This window comes from Halyomorpha halys, unplaced genomic scaffold (assembly GCF_000696795.3).
Source record: "Halyomorpha halys isolate HHAL.00 unplaced genomic scaffold, Hhal_1.1 Scaffold401.1, whole genome shotgun sequence".
NCBI classification, from domain to species: Eukaryota; Metazoa; Arthropoda; class Insecta; order Hemiptera; family Pentatomidae; genus Halyomorpha; species Halyomorpha halys.
This window is the reverse complement of record NW_027108484.1, coordinates 1,133,565-1,153,700: the sequence shown is the minus strand read 5'-3', so window position 1 is coordinate 1,153,700 and position 20,136 is coordinate 1,133,565. Positions and strand designations below refer to the sequence as shown.

At 27.8% G+C, this 20,136-nt stretch overlaps 2 protein-coding genes across 4 annotated transcripts in view; one reads left to right on the top strand and one right to left on the bottom strand.

The window, feature by feature from the left end:
- Positions 1-6,594: 6,594 nt before the first annotated feature.
- On the bottom strand, positions 6,595-10,270 carry LOC106682304 (cytoplasmic 60S subunit biogenesis factor ZNF622). Its single transcript, XM_014423083.2, has 3 exons — positions 9,249-10,270; positions 8,038-8,151; positions 6,595-6,879 (listed from the first exon to the last, which is right to left on the bottom strand). The coding sequence occupies exons 1-3, from the start codon at positions 10,172-10,174 to the stop codon at positions 6,768-6,770; spliced, it is 1,152 nt and encodes a 383-aa protein (XP_014278569.1). The 5' UTR covers positions 10,175-10,270; the 3' UTR covers positions 6,595-6,767.
- Positions 10,271-10,395: 125 nt separating this feature from the next.
- The window catches only part of eIF5 (eukaryotic translation initiation factor 5), a 50,479-nt gene continuing 40,738 nt past the window's right edge, over positions 10,396-20,136 (top strand). The window contains exons 1-3 of one of the 3 annotated variants that reach the window (XM_014423079.3): positions 10,396-10,525; positions 10,625-10,756; positions 11,079-11,184. The gene's annotated coding sequence lies outside the window, so the exon portion shown is untranslated. Of the gene's footprint in view, positions 10,526-10,624; positions 10,757-11,078; positions 11,189-20,136 lie in introns of all 3 variants that reach the window. The other 2 variants (XM_014423080.3, XM_014423078.3) reach the window with 2 other exon arrangements.

The window sequence follows — 20,136 nt, the reverse complement described above, 5'->3', positions numbered from 1 at the left end:
TCTGTTTTTTGTATTTTGTGCTGTATCTATTATTTTTGGGTTTTCAAAATTGAATTCGTGATTCAGTTTTATGCTGTGATAGGCCAGAGCTGTTTGATTTATATTTTTAGCGTTTTTACAATTGGTGATATGTTGCTTAATCCTAGTTTCCAGTTTTTTAGATGTTTCACCAATATATACTTTTTCACAATTTTTACAATCTATGTTATATATTGCATTTAGTTTTTTCATTTTATCAAGTTTGTCTTTCATGTTTGACAGCTTATTCTGTAATTTATTATTGTTGTATAAACCGGTTCTGATATTTGTATGGTCATATTCTGTCAGTGTTTTTTAAATTTTATTTGTAAGTCCTGGTATTTATTGTAGTTTAAAAAACTTTTTATTATTGCTATTACTATTTGTGTCCTCTTGTCCTTTTTCTCTATTGTCGTCTATTGTAATCTTTTTGTTTATTTCTTTATAACATTAAGTGATTCTTTTTTGACTTGGTGGTTTTTATATTTTATCTTTCTTTGTTGTTCTGATTACTTTTATTTCTCTTGGCGTTCTACTTTCTGTGTTGTTTCTGGTTGTATGTTGATTATTAATTTTATTGTTCCTTTATCTGTTTATCAATCTTTTGGGATAGAAGTTTTCCGTTAGCATGGTGTGCACCTCAGTCTTAATATCTTTTGTGTAAATACTGTCTGATAAGTTTATTGCTAGATCTATTAAATTTTTGCAATGTTTTCATTTTGGTATTGTGAGTGATTTGAAAAGAAATTTAGTAATCTATTGCTTGTATTAGTTTTTTAGTCCACTTTGGGGTTATTTTTTGTCCATCTATGATTATGTACGTGTCCATAAATCTTATTTTGTTATTTTGAGGTACTTCAACTGTGAATTCTATTCTTTTGTGGAACCCATTGCATAATTTCAAAATTTCTTGGTAGCAGTCTTTCTTTGTTATGATTATTAAGTCGTCTATTTTTTTTTCTTATTAGGATTGGTTTTTTTTCTGTTTTCATTAATTGCGTATTTAATAAATTGTTGATATAGATCCCACTCAAATTTATCGATAAAGAAGACCCCATCGTTAACCCATGCAGCTGCCGTATATAGTTTCCTTTATATTTGAAATAATTGTACTTAGTGCATAGATTTATACCTTCAATAAAAATGTTTCTGTCTTTTATTGTCGTATGGTTCTTTATTTTTTCCCTATTAGCTTCAAGCAATCATCTACTGGTACATTAGTAAATAGAGATTTAACATCAAAACTCACTATGTCAATTTTTTCATTACTTAGTTTAAGATCTGTTAATATTTTTTTGAATTCAAGTGCATTTCAAAATGGAAGTCATTAACCTCAAAAAATTTTAAATGAATATATATAAATATTTGACTGTTTAATTTCAAATATGATGAATATGGCCAGGGTTGCGGTCAAGAAGAACAAATAGTTAAAAACTATTTTTTTTCCTATGTTTCATGTTCAAGTTGATAGCTCGGGGGACTTGGGGACAAAGTCCAGAAAACAAAAAAGTAGAAAAACTATTTAGTGTTAACTAAAGTTTTGCCCCAATTTGGAGGACTTCGTCAGGCTTCGTATATTATACAAGATATTAGATGAACCCGTCACTTTACTTATATAGGTTATAAAAAATCCAACCCTTTCTGACAGTTAGTGAACTAGTGGTGAAATCCATACCTGCCTACCTCTACCCCTTAACCTTTCAGTCTTCAACCTTTTTTCATTAGGATGAGGTATATCCCTTTCTGTTTATCTGTTATTTTTATATTATTATTCTTAATATTTCCTATTTACTTGTTACTGTACCTTGCCTTTGCCATATTTAATTCACCTATCTGTTTACCATTTATACCTACCTTTTTACCATATTTGTAACTATTTCTAATAAGTATTATTCTACTATTTATTACTTTAGTTCTTTATTTACAATTCTATCACACTGTGCTGTATTTATTAGTAATTAGTTTCTTATCCACCTATATTTATACTTTCTTAACTTAAGTTTATTACTTTTAATTATATAAAAAAAAATTATTTTTGCATATTTTCTTACAATATTTGTATCTTGTTTTCATTTAGCCCTAACAAAGCCCTGCAAAGTGGGACAAAACGTACCTGAAAACTACTATTTGTACCTTTATTGCCTGCCACTCAGACTATATTCCTACAAAATAGTAGTTTATATTTACTTTTGATCCAAAACAGATATGCGTCTTTTCATTCCAAACTCCTTAACCATCCTAACCCATTAATTCTTAATCTTTCATCCTTAACAATCCCTGATAATCCTCTGAGGTGTCTGAAAAGAAGATGGCCACGGGACATTCTAATTTAAATTAATGTTTGAAGTACCACCAATGGGTGGTTCCTTCCCAAGATTTTCAAGTTTATATGAAACATGCAACATATTTACCTATTGTATTATTTTGTACAGTTGTAAATTACATTAAATAAATAAAAAAAAATATATATATATTTACTTTATTTTATTTTATATTAGTTTTATTTTTATACTTAATATTTATTTTTTCCCCTTCATGTTTACTTTACATTAACTAATGTGTATCTTACAAGGCATATTTGTACTATATATTATAAGGCATATGTATACTATTATATATCTTACAACTAATATGTATATGCTCTCAAGAGCATGGAGCATATGTGTAAAATCAATTAACTTCTCCCTCACTTGTTTACTGTGGGAAGGAAGATGGAAATAAAACTATAATAAATATATAAATAAAAAACCTACTCCATTATTATTATGTGAACACCCGATTCATTTGCAAATAATAAATAAATAATACTTGGAGAAGTTTGTCGGGGGGTGCGGTCAGCAAAGAACAACATAAATAAACAAAACCTTATTTATTTATTTTATGCTGACGTTTCGACCTGAGTTTCAGGTCTTCATCAGGGGTTGTGGCGTAGAAGGCAGGATTGTAACTGAATAAATATAATATTTTATATATAACTAAATAAATAAATAATATTTTATTATGGATAATGGATAATTAATTTAAAATATTTGAAAGGAAATGAGCTACCAATATTATTAGATTAGAATAGGCAAGTGACAAGAAACTTTGTCTAATTTTATAATTTGTACAAGGGGTGGAGAAGGGAAAGAGGGCATGACTCATAAATATTAAAATTCATCAACCTAAAGCGCAGAAGAATATACAAAGAAACCCTCATTGCTCAAGAAACAAAACTCAGCAATATAATATTTCCCATAATGGACTTCTAAATTTTGAATTGTTGAAATTAATTTAACCATAAAGTTCGATTTTTCAATTATATTAGTATTCAATTGTACTTTATTAGTATAGATAATGCTATTATTCTTATTAATAATGATATTATTCTTTGACATAGTAAAATAACTGAAATTTATAATTTTATTACAAAGAGATATAATTTCAAAACATATCCTTTAAATATCAAACAATTTAATACAAAAAAGGAACCAGTTTCCAGGCCTTTGGGAAACAAGCTGTGGGAGTACAGGGTTCAGATCTTGTGAAACCGGAATCCCAATATTTTTTATAATAGGAAGAGAAGATAAATAAGCAGTTAATTATTGGCAGCAGTGGTATGCACAACCCCCCTGGTGCTGAATACGAATCACATGAACAGTGAGATAGGAGGACAAGTGATAAAAAAATGTAATAAATCCATAAATATCCCGTAACTAGCCAGAGACATCCTAATAAAATCCTGAACGGTATGCAGGAAACTTACTCAGCCTACTCTTGACTTCAACTTTACATATTCACAGTAAAAATAGAGGTCTAGAGGCATAATATAATATATTTATTTGATACCTAAAATGTTACATAATTAAATATGGGTGACAATATTTTTTGTTGACAAACTGTATTTTAAGATTCATAAAACTGGGGCCAGTAACCTTGCACTCCAATGTCTTATACCTGACTGGATTAACCAAGGAGAGTGGTAAAACTTTTTTTTGTGTAAGTCCCCACATCTCACTTAATTTAAGTATTATAACTGGCAGTAACATTTGTGAGAATTATATAAGACCTCTCTTTAAAGTCATTTCATTTTGGTTAGTGCACAATTTAAATCTAAATTGCCATTTTCAAGTTACCTGCAAGTTTTTGGAACAGGTTACACCAAGTTTCAAAGTCCATTTATTATAACTTAATTGAAAATTATCTGAGCTTACAAAGTCTGATGATAGTAAGATATCTAAGTTTTAAAATTTTTTTTGGTCAAAATAAGTCAATTCAGTTTCAGTAAACCTTTAAAAAAAAACTCAACTTTCAAGCCATAACTATTATTATTTTTGTCTCCAAGAAACTTCCTCACACATTAACATGAAATTCATATACAAAAAACTATAAAAAATGTTTTCATCAGTATACATTTACACATACTAATAATAAATAATATAGAAATAATACTTATTATTAAAATGTTGAGGCTGGAATAGGTTTCCCAGTATTTTTCCAGAGATGGGTACATCAGCAATGGGTAGCTATGGTTGAGCGCAATACTTGTACCACTTCAACTTTCATGCCATTTTACAAATTAATTTTAATTTCCAATGTGGGTAGAATTTTTGCAAGTAATATATTTTTATAAGTCGTAAGTTTGTTTCCTTTTTTTTATTAATTCTACAAAAACGTTTTTCTTCATTGAATTTGAAAACAAATTAAAAAATTCATATGGGATACATGGTTCACTCCATAGGTAAAGAAATGAAATAATATGTTATACAACAAATCCAATAAATAATGTATAAAAATATTTCAGTTAAATGGCTTGAAGAGTTTTGTTAAAAGTTTAAATAAAATTAGTTAAGGAATATTTTCAACAAAATGGGAACTAAGCAAATTTAACAAACAACTTTATTATACAAAGTTTAAAGGCTATTATATTTATTCGGGTCCTGTATACTTCTAATGACTTACTTACAATGACACATAATTATATATGGGTGAAAATATTTCTTGTCAACAAACTGTCTGTGAGCTTTTAAGATACACAAAACTAGGACCGCAACATTCACTCCATTGTCTTATATATGATTGGATTAACTAAGGAGGGAAAAACTAAACACTACCAACTTGTTTTGTGTCAGTCCCCACATTTTTTACTTAAAATATGTGTTTAAGCCGACAGAAACATTTGTGAGAATTATGGGAGACTTCCATTTGATTTTTTTTTAACATAAAATTGTAACAATTAAGTTATTCTTATCAACAATTTTTTTCTATATTTAAAATTCTTGTAATCATATTTACCATTTATTTGTCCATTTCAAAATCATGTCATCTATAAACTCATAGTTTAAAATTGTTTTATAACTACATTATTTAAATTATTGTCTTTTACTTTTAAATATACACTTACAACATAGATAAAAATTGTTGATAAGAATAACTTAATTGTTACATTATATATAATCTTTTCACTTTCTCGAGACTGGTGATTCTTTAAACAAAATAAATTTTATCCAATTTTAGTCTCAAAACAATTTATATTTCTATAAAAGTCCAATATTTTGGGAAATTAAAAAAAAATATGATAAATTATAAAAGTGAAATTTAAATGTGATTAAAAGTTTTAATTTTTAATTTATTATTAAAAATAATAATATAAAGTTTGAATCTTTATCCAAAATAATGTTTGAAGACCATATTTATCTGTAATTATTGGTCCAATAATTACAGATAAATATGGTCTTCAAACATTATCCAAAATAATGTTTGAATACTAGACCGCCTTATGTGCTGTTTTTTTTTTTTAAATGTTATCTGTTGCCATGGGAAGGTTTAAAGTTATTGGAATCCTTGAATTTTAAGTTAGAAAAAAAGTTATAAACAAAATTAAAAGTTCTTGTGAGATCAGTCGTTACGAATTTTTAATAATTATAATTTCACAACATGAAAGGATTCCTCTATATCTCCATTAGAGTTTTGTGGTAAAAAAAAATTATTGATATAGCTTTTAAAAAAATAAAAATTTATATTTCGTTCCTTGTCGCATATATTATGTGATGTATCAAATCATAATAATAAAGTATATGTAAATGTTTAATTTTAACTAAATATAATTATTTAGATCAATCTATTAATTGTATTGATTAAATCTATATACATCCCAAATATAGTAATAGTGAAGCATTGCCGGGTCAGCTAGTATTCTGTATTTGTTTGAACAATATTTCAGGTTTCCTTATCTTCAAGTATTACTATTCCTCATTTTGTAAAGTGCCTCGATTCCTTAATGTCATATAGTCAGATTAATTAAAATTTACAACACAACACAGAAGTGACACTAATGACACAATGTTGTGTTGTAAATTGTAATTAATCTGACTGTATGAAAATATTATAAAAAGAAATAGATGCACTTAATAAAATGTGGAATATTAGTACATGAAGATGGAGAAACCCAAACAAATATAGAATATTGATAATATTCCCAATAGAAGTTTTTTAACCTCAACATCTTAATTAATAAGAATAAACAACTTCCTAGGAAAGGAAATCCAGAATAAAAAAATCACTATTTGATTAAAGTTAATTTAAATAAAATAACAATAAAACCATATAAATAGTTTATTTGTAAACATTATATAAAATTGCTTCTGTATACAAAACAATAAACATAAATAGAAATAGTACAATGAAGTTTCACTTAAAAAAAACTCATATGTCTTAAAATGAATGTAATGAAGATTGAAATGTAATTTATTACAAAAAATGAAAGTGATTCAAAAGTTGACTTGTGGTCTAAAATGTTTTTGAAGTTTATTACTTTTCACGCCTAGCCTCATTGCCATCTTCGACTGTACTGCCCTCATATACCTTATGTCTTTAGCTTTCCTGTAACAAAAATATTAACTGAAGTTACCAAAAGATTTTTACACGAGGTCTAGAATCAGTAACAAATATATTAGCTACTTAAACAGATTTTAGAAAATTCTACAAATAAGATAATTTTGGAGGCTGACATAGCCGAGCACTGATTAATAATTTAATAATTTTATTAATTAATAAGGGATGTGTTTTGAAACAAGCAGTTATTTCAAGAAAGGTACTTACCAATTTTCAATTTTAACGCCAACATTTAAAACCAAGAATAAACCAACATATCACTAATATTAAAAAAATATATACATATTAATTAATAATCTAATGTGATAAAGTGAAACATGAAATTGAATACAACCAAGAGGTAGAAAAAAATAAAATAAGGAAATTCATCAAATCAAGTTACATCTAATCCAAAATAGTTTGTGTATGTTTTTCAACATTTTGAATTAACATGGAGGGGAAGAAATTGCTTAGCATTATGTTGACATTATTAATGAAATAGACACTTAAAGATAAATTAAAAATACTAATTGAAATAGTTACATATAAATGTCAACTTGATAATGAAGATATGAAACAATTAATACTTTACGAAGGCAAACAATAAGGGATATGGCCAGTTAGTAAACAAATGAACAACTCATAGCTATATGGGAACAAGAATTAATTTAAAAACTAGATATATTGAAATCACTATGTTTTGGACAATTTTCAAAATTATAATAAAGAATATTATTTATATAAATAAATGACTGTATAATTTCAAATTATGAAGAGGATGGTCAGGAGTGCGGTCAAAAGAGAAATTTTTGTTTCTGACCATCCTCTTCATAATATAATAAAGAACATGCGTTTTTAAATACAATTCATACAAGTTTATAATTTAATGGAGTAGTTGTTAAGTATATATTATCAAAATGGTTAATGCCAAAATTTGTTTACACAGAATATTTTAATGGTATTATATTAAATTTTAGGGTAAATTAAACATTCAATCATAATCTAAGTAATGAATCCTATCACCAAAGAAACCTTACAACTCAATTTATTTCAGATCACAAATCAACACTGTCTAAGCAATATCAATCCACATTTATAGACAATAATTGTATCACTGATTAGAGAGATATACATTCATTATAAATAAATTTAAAACTGATTGTTTACCTGACAGCAATTTCTTTATCCGTTTCCTTCCAACCAAGAGCACGATATGTTGACAATACTCTACTAATCTTATTTTGCCTTGCCACAACTGCATTCTCACTACCGTAATGCTGCCTGGAAAAAAAGAAAAAGGGAATATTCATGATTAAAGAAATGAATACAAGGTAATTTGTACAAATGTAACAAGTCATGATTAATCAATTATATTAAGAATCAAACTAATTAAAGATAAAACAAATTAACAAAGACAATTGTGAACAAAAGGAAAATTTCACGTAATAAATTAAATATCAATTTCTAATAATTACCAAAAAGATTAAATGAATCACCAACTACTTTAGTACCACTTTTTTTTTATATATATATATAATAAAAACTTCTTTTCAAAAATTATTCTATCATATATGAAATTTTTGTTATGTTTCAACCATTTTTGCAAAAATGAAATACAAAACTAAATAAATATTTTAAAAATACATTTTAACTATTAAATGCATTTAAATCAGCTTCATTCAGTCTCATACAGGACCTCCAAAACTTGAATTGATAGTTTTTACTGATCAATATCAACATTTTCTAAAAATAGATTTGTAGCATTCCTGATGATTTTATAGTTAGAGTTTTGTCTCTGTTAGACATCAAAAGGATTTGATTGATGTTAACAGTTTTTTTTCCCCTAACACCATAGTCATAGGTCTCCCACCTTATACTTTAAGCAACCCAACAAAACTAGACGAATTCCAATCTATTAAACTAATAAACTTACTATAGAGAATCTGTTTCCATGGATGTAATAGTATTTTCCAAACTGATTAACACTCATCATGATGTTATAGAGCTAAAGCCTACACTAATAATTAGTATATCTAAAACATTTTCTAATTGGATGGGTTGTTCCTGAAATTAGCAGGTTTATTTTCAGCTTTATATGTTAGCTGTACAAATCAGTATTTTCATTATTGGTCTACCTTCTAAAAACCATCAAGATAGCCGAGTTAAAACGTGGTGAAGATTGGTTCAGTAGGTTTTAAAGAAGAGAATGATAAAACTAAAATATGTATTATTTAAGTGATTCGTGAATCCCTTAATTTTTTTGATAAATTAAAATTTAATCCTAATAATAAAAAACAGTAATATAGTAAATTTGTTTAAATTAAAAATTTAATTCCAATTTAAATACTTTTTTTAAAAAAGTAAGCTAATATAATTACTTATAATAGGTGAATAACGTTCGGTGGCCAATAGTAGCTCCAGATGGTAAAGTTAACTCATAGTCCCCAGAGTCTAATTCAGGAATGTTAACCTCTTCATCTACATCCATTCCTTCAATATAATCGGGATAGCTTTTGGAATAGTTGTAAAAAGATTCAAACTCAGCAAGAGTATGGCCTTCATGGAGCACTTTACAATGTCCCTTATCTCTCATATGAGCCTGAGCAGCATCCATTGAATAGAAGCCTTTCCCAGAAGTATTGCACCATAAACACATGAAGAACTTACAGACTTTTTCCCCAAGATACAATAATAAACTTCTTAAATCTATGACATACTCAATATCAGGAATAAAGAAAGAATGGTCTATGGACATATGCTTGAGATTTTTGGTCATAGAACTACTGTGATGACTACAAAATAGGCAATTGTTCTTTAGTATCGGATTATCATCACTTATTTCCAAATCATCTTCTTCATCCAAATCATCCCATTCATCAGAATCAACCTCTTCTACATCCGAGTCATCCTCCGAATCACATTCCATCTTATCTTTTTTGTCATATTCTTTTTTGGGATTGACTGGCGCAGCTTCGACACCAATATTCTCATCATTACCAGAACCAATATAACTGCTAAGAGCTTCTTTGTGCTTTTTCGAATTCAAATGATTATCAAAAGCTTTGCTACAAGAAAAGGTCTTTCTACATGCCTTACAGTAAGTTGAAGTACTTTTAGACTCATTTTCTTCCTTTTGCCGCTGTTGTAGTACTCTGTGCTGAAAATCTTCAGCAGTGACAGGAGGTAAGTTGATTACTTTTCTTTTTAAGTTGTATCTATGCCAATCGGTTTTGTAATGTTGTCTCTGAATGTCAGCATCCATAAATGCTACTCTGCAGCTGATGCAAGTATAATTTGGGGACATTTTCGAGTATTTAAGTAAAATAAATAAAACTATGTACAGAACACATACGAATTGCACCACTTGCAGAAGTCTTTAATCCCAGTGATAACCTAAAATTAACCTATCAATATCAAAACCGAAAATCAATTTTGTCAGTTGAATATTTTATAATAAAATATTTACTAATGATTTTTTAAATTATTTGAAAAATAATATAGTCTCGAGTAATGATTATAATAAAAATAATTGTGATTGATAAAAATGATCAAACTGTCCATGAAAGTAGAGGGGATAAAAGGGAACTGGTAGATTTCCTGTTACATGCTGGTTATTGCGTTCAGTACTCGTTTGTTTTATTTTTACCACCTTAGTGTAAGTACCCGGAGACGGAATTCGCTTTAATTTTCCACTTTATCATTTCAAAAAGTGTTCAATCATTATTTTAATACTGTCGTATTCTGTTCTGTTTAGCTTGTTTAGTGGAACCTTGTAGGATCCACTAATTTCTCCACCATCTGCTACCAAGTCCCGAGTTTGTCATATAGTTTATCCTACCGTCCCGGAGGGCGTTACCAATTTATATGACTTTTCTTAGAAATAGAGGTAAGCATTTTTATTACTTAATATAGTAAAGTGTCTGAAGTACAGGTAACATTAGTGCCGACCAGCCCCATATTGGACTAGCTCTATTTTTAGGTTATGTCTGAAATGTTTCACATTTTAAGTAGTTTAAAACCTCTTGAAATATTTCCTCATATTAAATTATGAAAAATGATCACAGTTTATCTTCACTTATTAGAAGCAAATACAGGAGTTTAGTTTTATATCTCCGATTAAAAAATATCTCTAGTTTGTGGTTCCAAAAACCTTATAAGTAATAGATGGTTAGTTAAGCCCACTTTAACATAGGGTTTAATGTGTTTAGACAAATCCAGCGAACAATTAAGAATTACATTGACCCAAGAATACCAAAACCCTACTTCCTGAACATCCATTCCTTTGAACGCTCACATTGCCAAACTGTACCTTATGTGCGTGAGTAATTGTCCATTTTCATATTAATTGATAAGTTACGAAATAGCTAATAGATTCAACTAATTACATACTGTAATTAATTTGGTAGGTCTGATTTATCATCTAGTAACTTATTTTCTAGTATCATTTCACTACTGTTGACCTAGCATTCAATGTTTCAAACAAAAATACATTTAAAAAAAAATAGATTCAATTAGGTTCAAACATAAATGAGATATCTGATTACCTTTACCTGGTCGGACTTTTGTGATACTTAGCAATCTGTTACATATTGTAATTTAGATATGTGAATTATACTTATTAAGTTAGTTATGTTTGTAATTGTAGTCATTGTATTTTTCACATCCAAGTAATATTTTCTATATAAGAATGATTTGTGACATATTTATTACTGTTGTATAGAATTACATAACCTTTCCACATTTGGGGCCAAGGGCACTGAATTTTACTCTAGAATAAGAGATGCTAATGACTTTCCCATTATATGGATATCCTTGTTAAGATGGCCTTGTTCATATTTTAGATCATAGATGCCATTCAATTTCTGGTAGAAATATAATGATGCAACTTTACATTCTTTCTTTTCTTCACTTATGTTGAAAGTTTGTATTTCCTTATCCCTTTCTTAAACCTCTTTCATAATATTGAGTTCATCTAGAAGTCTAGAATATTCTGTTTAATTTTTTTTTCTTATATAATTACTGGTACATGTGGAGTATATTTTAATTTTCCACTTTTTATTTGGAGAATTAGTTCATTATTTGAAGGAATAATACCACATTTTACAATTGTAAAATATTGATAAATTTTTTATTGTAAAATATGAGATTTATTTATTAATGTTCAGTATTTATATAATTATTCTATTTTGCATTTTTTAAAATAGAAATGAACATATAATTTTATGATGTTCCTTCTCTAATTTGAACATGTCTCCTTTATCCTGATAATTTAACTTTTAAAGCTTGATAGTTCTTTTATCATTGGTTAATGGAAAATTTGTACTTCTTATTTGAGAATTAAAGTATTAGGTACTTAAATGGTGTCGGAAAAAAAAATTACCTCTTTCCGCTATAATTACTTTTTTGTAACATAACATATTCTTACTGTTATTTTTTAACTATTTAAATATTTTTCAACTTGCAATGTTCATTTTGTTAAGTTTGAAATCATAGTATGAGTTAATGTTGCATTAAGAATCGAATAATTCTTGCTTTTCCTTTTACTTCATAAATTAATTTAATGTTAAGAACAAAAGGCTGTAAAATTATAAATTTGCCATTTACTACTTCAGCTAACAATTGGTATTATTTGTAATATACAACTGTATGTTATTCATCATGTAATATTTCCATAACACCGAGAAATTAATGCTTCTTATTTCCTTTTTTTTTAAACAGAAAGTGATGCTTCATTCTGTAATTTTTCTTATAATTGTTATGCAAAGTTCCACTTTGCATATGAAGTATTTATTTTCATTTTAAGTTAAAATAAATTTCAGTCATTATTATTGTGGATTATTAAGTTCTGAGGTTTTTAACCACCTTAAGAATTTTTATCAAGATGAACTGTTTTATATCATACAGTTCTTTGAATTCATATACATATCAGTACTTTAAGCTGTGTGTTTAATTCCCGTTTTGGTAGTTGAAATTTATTAAGTAGGGAATTGGCAGATTATTTGTTAATATTCCTACTCTGGCTAGCAATATGTTCTTAACTTATAATTTAACATATTGCCTACATTGTGATGGTTATAACTGTTAGTTATTTGCAAAGATGACTCACAACAATAAAAAGTTCTGTTGAGCCCTATTGCAAAAAAAAAAATTATTAAGTTGCTGCCATGGACTCAAAAATTTTAAAAAAATTATTAAAAGTTATTTTTAAGTAATAACTTTTTTTTCCAGTTCTTACTAGTTAATTGATTACTTTTTGTTTAGATTATTTGATTAAGTGCTGTAAATCAATTACTATTTCTAGTCGTAAATTTAATTTTTGTTGGTAATGATTTTTCTGTTTATTTGCATTTACATTTTTAAATTGATTTATGAAATATGCAGAAGTTTAAATTTTTTTGTTTTTATATTATTTATTGTATACGTCGTATTATTATTGTTATTAATAATTAAAATCTCATAGTATATGTAAAGGTTAATAATATGAAACTACTCCTAATGTAATAACTTTTAGAAGGACAAAGTATTAGGGATTTTTTAATGGAAAATCAGTACATAATAAAATTTATACCCTTAACCTAAGTTTTAATAATGAAGATTAATAATTTAAATTTCAAGCACTTTAGTCTGCTTTTGCCTAAGTTTTGTCTTCTACGCGTACCTGATCAGCTTTCAGTAGAAATTGAGGGCATAGGCATCCTTAATTACATATTTACATGTCATGAATATTAACAATTGATTGAATGTTTTAATTATATGCTCTGATAGCCTTTGGTATTTTCTATTAGCATTTATTAGCCTCAAGGATCTATATCAAGTCTTTTATTAGGTTTACGGTTTGCTAATAATAAAATTTTATCTGTTGCATCAACTTCATTGGGGTATTTGGTATTAAGTAAGAAATTAAAAAAAAAAACTACTTAATGTTAGCATAGCATCAATTATTCTTCATATATCACAATATTTTTTATTCATATTTTAGGTTAATCACTTTGCAATTTTTATTGATGTTTAATGTATAACTGCATTATTTGTGGTAGATTAGAGTTTGGATGAAGGATACATCTTGAATCATATGGATAATACTTCACTTAAGTCTCATCATAGTGCCTAACAATTATCAAATTTCATTATTCACTAAAAATATCAAGATTAAAAAAAAATTATTGTTTCTTACTTTGCTTATTGACTCAATTTATCTCTCAGTTCTGTTTCATATTATATAATATGGTTCATGTATGTGTATATATGTATTATTATTTAAAAACCTGGTTAAGCAGGCCCTGGATATGAGGGAAACCTGTACTACTGATAATTGCAGTGAAGTCCCTACACTTCTCCATTAAAATACCTCTGTTACTAATAATTTTTAAACCTTTGTAATTGAGACTTGATTATTTACTTTTTTTTTTTTCGTTATTAACCTCTATAATTGGGACTCAGTAGTTCTATAGCCAGTATAAGTAAGACAATTTATTAAATTTGGACTTGTTGGGACACAGTTTTCTAGTAACATTTAAATATCTTCCGCACATGTTTTGATAATCCTGGCATATTAGATCAAATTTATGCCATCGAGAAATGCCTTAAAACTAGTAGCACTCAAATAAAAACCAATATAAATGATTTTTTGAAGTTATATTTGTTGAATTGTTCTCAAAAATAAAAGTACATACTTATAAAATATGCATTATTAATTTTTTTACCTCTATAAATGAAAACAGTACATTTCAACCTCTCTTAAAGAGACCCTCTATCAATAAGACAAATGTCATTTTAAACCTTTCTTGTTGAAAAACTGGATAAATTAAACTCCTCTTAGTGGTAATAAGAGGAGTTGAAATCTCGGTGCCTTGAAATCCCAATTACACGAGTTACATGTTAGTATCTTATGATTTTATTTTCATTAAACATTATACAGATTAGGTCTGCTCCAAGGTTTGGAGTCTGCTCGTTGCTAATAATCAGTCTCTCAAACATTTGTTCTCACTAATACAAATTCCAAGCTGTCAGCTTGAGGATTCAAAAAGAAAAATGTAACACAGGTTTTTATAATTAATGTTAATCTAAATTATTTTTTAAATTAAAATTTATTCATTATGTGAAATACATAATTTTAAAAAGCAAAATTATTATATCGGGTCAATGATAAATATAATCAACTCACGTTAAAAATAGCACTTGATCACTTGATATCAACCTATGGATATTATCAATTGTTGAATATGACACACTAGTGAATAGGTTTGTTCCAACGATGAATCCTCAACCTGGTGGCACCTAGTTCAAAATTAATGTACTGCACATGCTCAAACTATACCAAGTTCAGACACCGTGACTGTTTTGACAGTCATAAACGGTTCCGAGCTTGGAATTTGAAAAATACATTTAGATTAATTATTAATTATAAAAAACTGTTACTTTTTTTTTTTTTTTTTTTTCGATTAAGCCCCTGTCAGGTTAGTGACACCAAAACCTCAGAAGTTTTCTAAAGGGCAGTCTTGATTTGCTCAAGTTTCTTCTCTCAGATTGTAATTCAGTTGACTATATCTATGGTTTAACATATTTTTAAAAACTTCGAACCATGACTGATTTTACTACCAGATAACTGAAGAGTTTTTCGAAATATGGGTTGGTCCTAATTAAAAAGGAAATGGCAACAATTGAACCATATTTTTGAAATTTTATATGTATTTATATATATTTTTTTTCTGCAAAATTCTGATAGAAAGCTCTATCCCCTAAACTAATCAAGAAAAAAAAAAAAAAAGTTCTTTGAAAGCACAACACTTTTTGTTAGAGAATGGGCAAAAACTAAATTTAAAAAATAATGAAAAAAAGGTTAGGACTTTTTCATACTATCTGTTCCCACACCAAAAACATTTGTATTGTAAATTTTAACTATTTGACTGTACCAAAAAGTGGTTTTAATATGGTCTTTTTAATTACATCTGCACCTGTCAAATACAAAATTGACAATCAGTAGATTGCCTGACTGTAACATTAATTAAACAAATAGCATGTAAGGTATGAAACAGCAATCCTCTTCTCTGGCTTTTCTTACTTTCCCATCCACGTTATTTTTAGTCTCCTCCTTGTGTTCTCAGGCGTGATAGTCTTGGTCATTTGTCCTGTAAGTATATTTTGGTGTCAGGCAAAAGGTCTTGAGGTCACGGATTTAGTTCAAATTTTGTAGGATGGTTGATTTAGTTTCCTTGTTGATGAAGATTTAGACGTTTTAGCTTAGCAGGAACGGATTGGTGTTGCTGGGCTACGCTAAGCCCATTATTACACGTGCAATCGTTTGCTACAAAACTGAATTTAACCAGTGAATTACATATTCAGTTACAAATATCTAAGAAATTATTAATTAGTAGTCCCTATGCCCGTCCATATATCATCAAAGAAACTAAATCTACCATCCTACAAAATTTGAACAAAATCTGTGACCCCAAGACCTTGCACTCTCCCTGTAAGATTGGAAAGATTGTTGTCGTTTGATGTGTTTGTTAAGCTATTCCATAAATTAGTCGTGCATATGTCCGAACAGGTTTTAGTAGGTATGTATATGTTTTTGTATGTATATGTTTCATAAAAGAATTTTGTTTTCCTTTAATTGTGAAGATAATCAAAATTAACCAGATAAATTCGAAATAAATTTGGAAAACATCGTGAAGTCCCTTGGAGTGGATGTTGCAATAATGATTGCTTTCATTAGCCCAGGGTGTGGGCTGTAACGATTTTCTTCTCTCAACTTACTCCTTCATATAACGCCCGAATTAATTATATTAGAAATTATTCCGGTGCTGTGCCTGCATCACACAACATTCACTTCCCTGCCCTACTTAGAGTTGAAATTATTCTTGACTAGTTTCAGAACTGATATTTCTATATTAGTCATTTAGGCAATATTTTCCGGTACTAATTTTCCATGTGAACTCTTTAGTTGACGATTCGATCAACTCAAATTTCTCCAGTTTTCGGAAAAGTAGTTTTGTAACATTTTTCTCGTGACAAAATTTTTACATCGTTCTTTGCAAAAGTATGCCAGAGGTAAAAGAAATATATACCAGTTTAATAAAATTTACATTCTTCATTACTAAACTTGTCTCTTGGGATGTTTTGTACTTTAACTTAACCTATATATGGAATATATAGTAATGGAAATTATTACGATAGTAAAAAAATTCGCATTCTAGTTTTCGGCTGAAATACACGTTTTGATATCCTCTGAGTCAAAATAAGCAAGCCTAGCTCAAAAACGACCAGGAGTGACTATAGAATAGATTTTCACATTTTTTTTTTTTCTGATATCCTCCGAAACTGCTGGATAGATTTTGATTAAACTCAGTTTGAGTTGAGAAATTAATTAAACCAATGAGCAATTAGATGGTTTTAATACCAAATTAGGTAGGCCTAATTCTCATTGAAATAGAAACGGATTAGATGCCAAATTTTCTGAAAATCTTCTAAAGTATCTTTAATTTTATTTATTTGAAAAAAAAGAATAACAGTTCTCATTGTTAGTGATATTAAACAATGGATAAATACAAAATATTAAAAATATTGTCTAAAGGAGTAAAAAAGAAAAATTCGAGACGGCCTGATCTTTCCATAGTGTTGCATGTAATGTTTCCTCACCGTAATGTCTTACGAGATGTTTTTCACCTTATTATTTCTAAAAGTTTTCCTCTCAGTATTGATAGTCAATATATTTATTATTTCTGGAAATAATTCGCTTAGTGCCAATATCTACTAATACCCGGCATATTTTAGACTATTGTTTAAATGTTGCAGAGTCTTCGATCATATGGAGACAAGGCCCTCATAGACGTGAATATTCTCATATAAAGAACTCATTGTGACTGTTTCGTTATAAATATCCTCTTGTTAGTTTAACTAATTAGAACGGTTTTTAACTATGAATAGAAATGCTAAACTTAGCAGTTTTCCCCCCTCATTGAATCTTCAATTTCACAGTTATAATTATATTTGGTTCCTTTTAGTTGTATGTATTTTTCTAAGAACTTAAGAATTATCTTTTGTTTTTTTCTTATTACCTAACTATCAAACATTACTTGAGACAATATAAGTAATAATATGGTTTAAAATGTTGTTTAATTTAGACATTTTAAGCTTTCTTGAATCCAAAAACAAATTTTAAAAGTTTTTCGTCGCCTTTAGTTTTCAGCTTTACTGAACTTCTTTATTTTTCTCCATTCATGGTAATCTATCTTTAATTGAATCGAGTAATTAATCTGTAATCATTTTCCTCAATTCATATCAATCGATAATGTTGACACATCGATATCACTTAAGCAACATTTCTGTCCGTACTTAACTTTTATCTTTCTCTGAAGAATAACAAATCTGTTTTTATTTTTCATTTTAATTTTTTTATTTCAAGTCGTAAACGTTTTATGGACCCTTAAACATAACATCATTTTGTCTGTTTTAACTGCTTTTCTCTTCAAGGTTTTTTAAACCGTTGCATTAATTTTTTTTCTTACGAATAAATATACATTTTATTTCTAGGCTTAATAAAGGGGGAAAGAAACTGTTTAAAATAATAGCTTTAAACTCGTACATGATGATGTTATTATAAAACTCTTATTCTCCACTACAACAAATTTTATAGTAAATGTGCAAAACCTCTTAATTTTCAATAAAACAAAGTTTCCGAATATTCTTATTTAGGAAATTAATTCAGTCACTCAACATTCCATATTCAAGAATTTTTTTTTTTTTTAAATGAACGGTATTTTTTGTTAAAAGGTTTTAGTTAAATAATCAATTTACTGAATGGTTAAACTAGGTATGGTCAATTCGATTCTTTGAACTAAACCGATTTCCTCCTTATTAAAAATTTAATCATTTTTAATGAAATAAATACCAAATCTCATAGTTTTCTAGGCAATCTCTTTTAATAATACAATATATACGAAAATTAATGTTTCATCAAACATTATGAATTTTAGACAATTGAGGTTCTTCACCAGTTGTCCATAAATGAAATAAAAACTCCTCCACCCGGCGGCTAGAATTAATTTATTTATTTTTAGGTTTTGCATTAAATTTAGTATTAAATTCTGAAAATTTTGTTCAGTATTAAAATAAATAATTTATGAGAGTTAAAACATAAATTTTGAATTGCGTCTGCTGCGTGGACCTGGAGGTTTGGCAGGCATGAATTTTGCCCTTATATTAAATCCCTCTCACGATTCTTGAACTCTCCTGAACAGAGAACCGACCGAAAATCACTAAGTGAATCAGCCGAGTTATTCATCTTCATGCATAAAACTAAGTGAACTGAATATTATAAATATATATTTTATTGTAAAATTAATTGCCCAATCTAGTCATTAACATTTTTTTCATTTTGTATGGTTAGATTTTGTGAGCTTACAAAATTAGCAAAAATAAAGAAGTGAATTTCTTCCTATGATCAAGAACTATGAACGTTAACTTTTTTTTCGTTTAAAGTGTATCAGTTCTAAAATATTGCACTTCTTTTTTTTTTTTTTTTTTTTTTAATTTAAGTATTACATTTATCTTTTAATTTATATTATTGAAGTAGCCTGTACGAGTTTATAATTTTATTTTAATGTTGTAATTATCTATGTTAAAGAGACAACGTTCTTTCTAATCCATGTAATAATTAAGTTAGAAATCTATCTAGAAAGTAATACGAATGCATATAAATTATTCATTTGAAGGTAGTTGCACGTTTCATCATTATTATTTTTAGTCGTATAAAATTATGAATAATTTAAATGTTTTTCGCTAGAATAAATATTTTTTCTTATTCATAGCAACGCTTAAGGAGACCTTGGTTGGATTTGTTTGACGTCAAAATATTATATTAAGGTTTAGTGTCAGATCATATTCCACTTGTGCTTAATCCAAATATCCATTTTATAATATTTGAGCAAAGATATGAATGATATATTATATTACCATTTATTTATTTATTTCTCTTTAAGAGATATATTACTTCTTTATTTTATCCTAACATATGTACAACGTTGTTACATTATCTAGTTCTATTGTCCGTCTTAAATTGTTTTATGAACTCATATTACCAGATACTTTCATATACAAATGTCCACTTTTTTTTTCTTCTCTTAGTCACGAGTACTTCCCCATTGCTTATATCAACATTTAGATATATTTTTGTATCCACCTTTTATAAAATATGTAGGGGTATTCATGATCTTTGGATTAACATGTTAAAGCGTGTTAAATGGAAAAACTCATGTTAAATCGAAA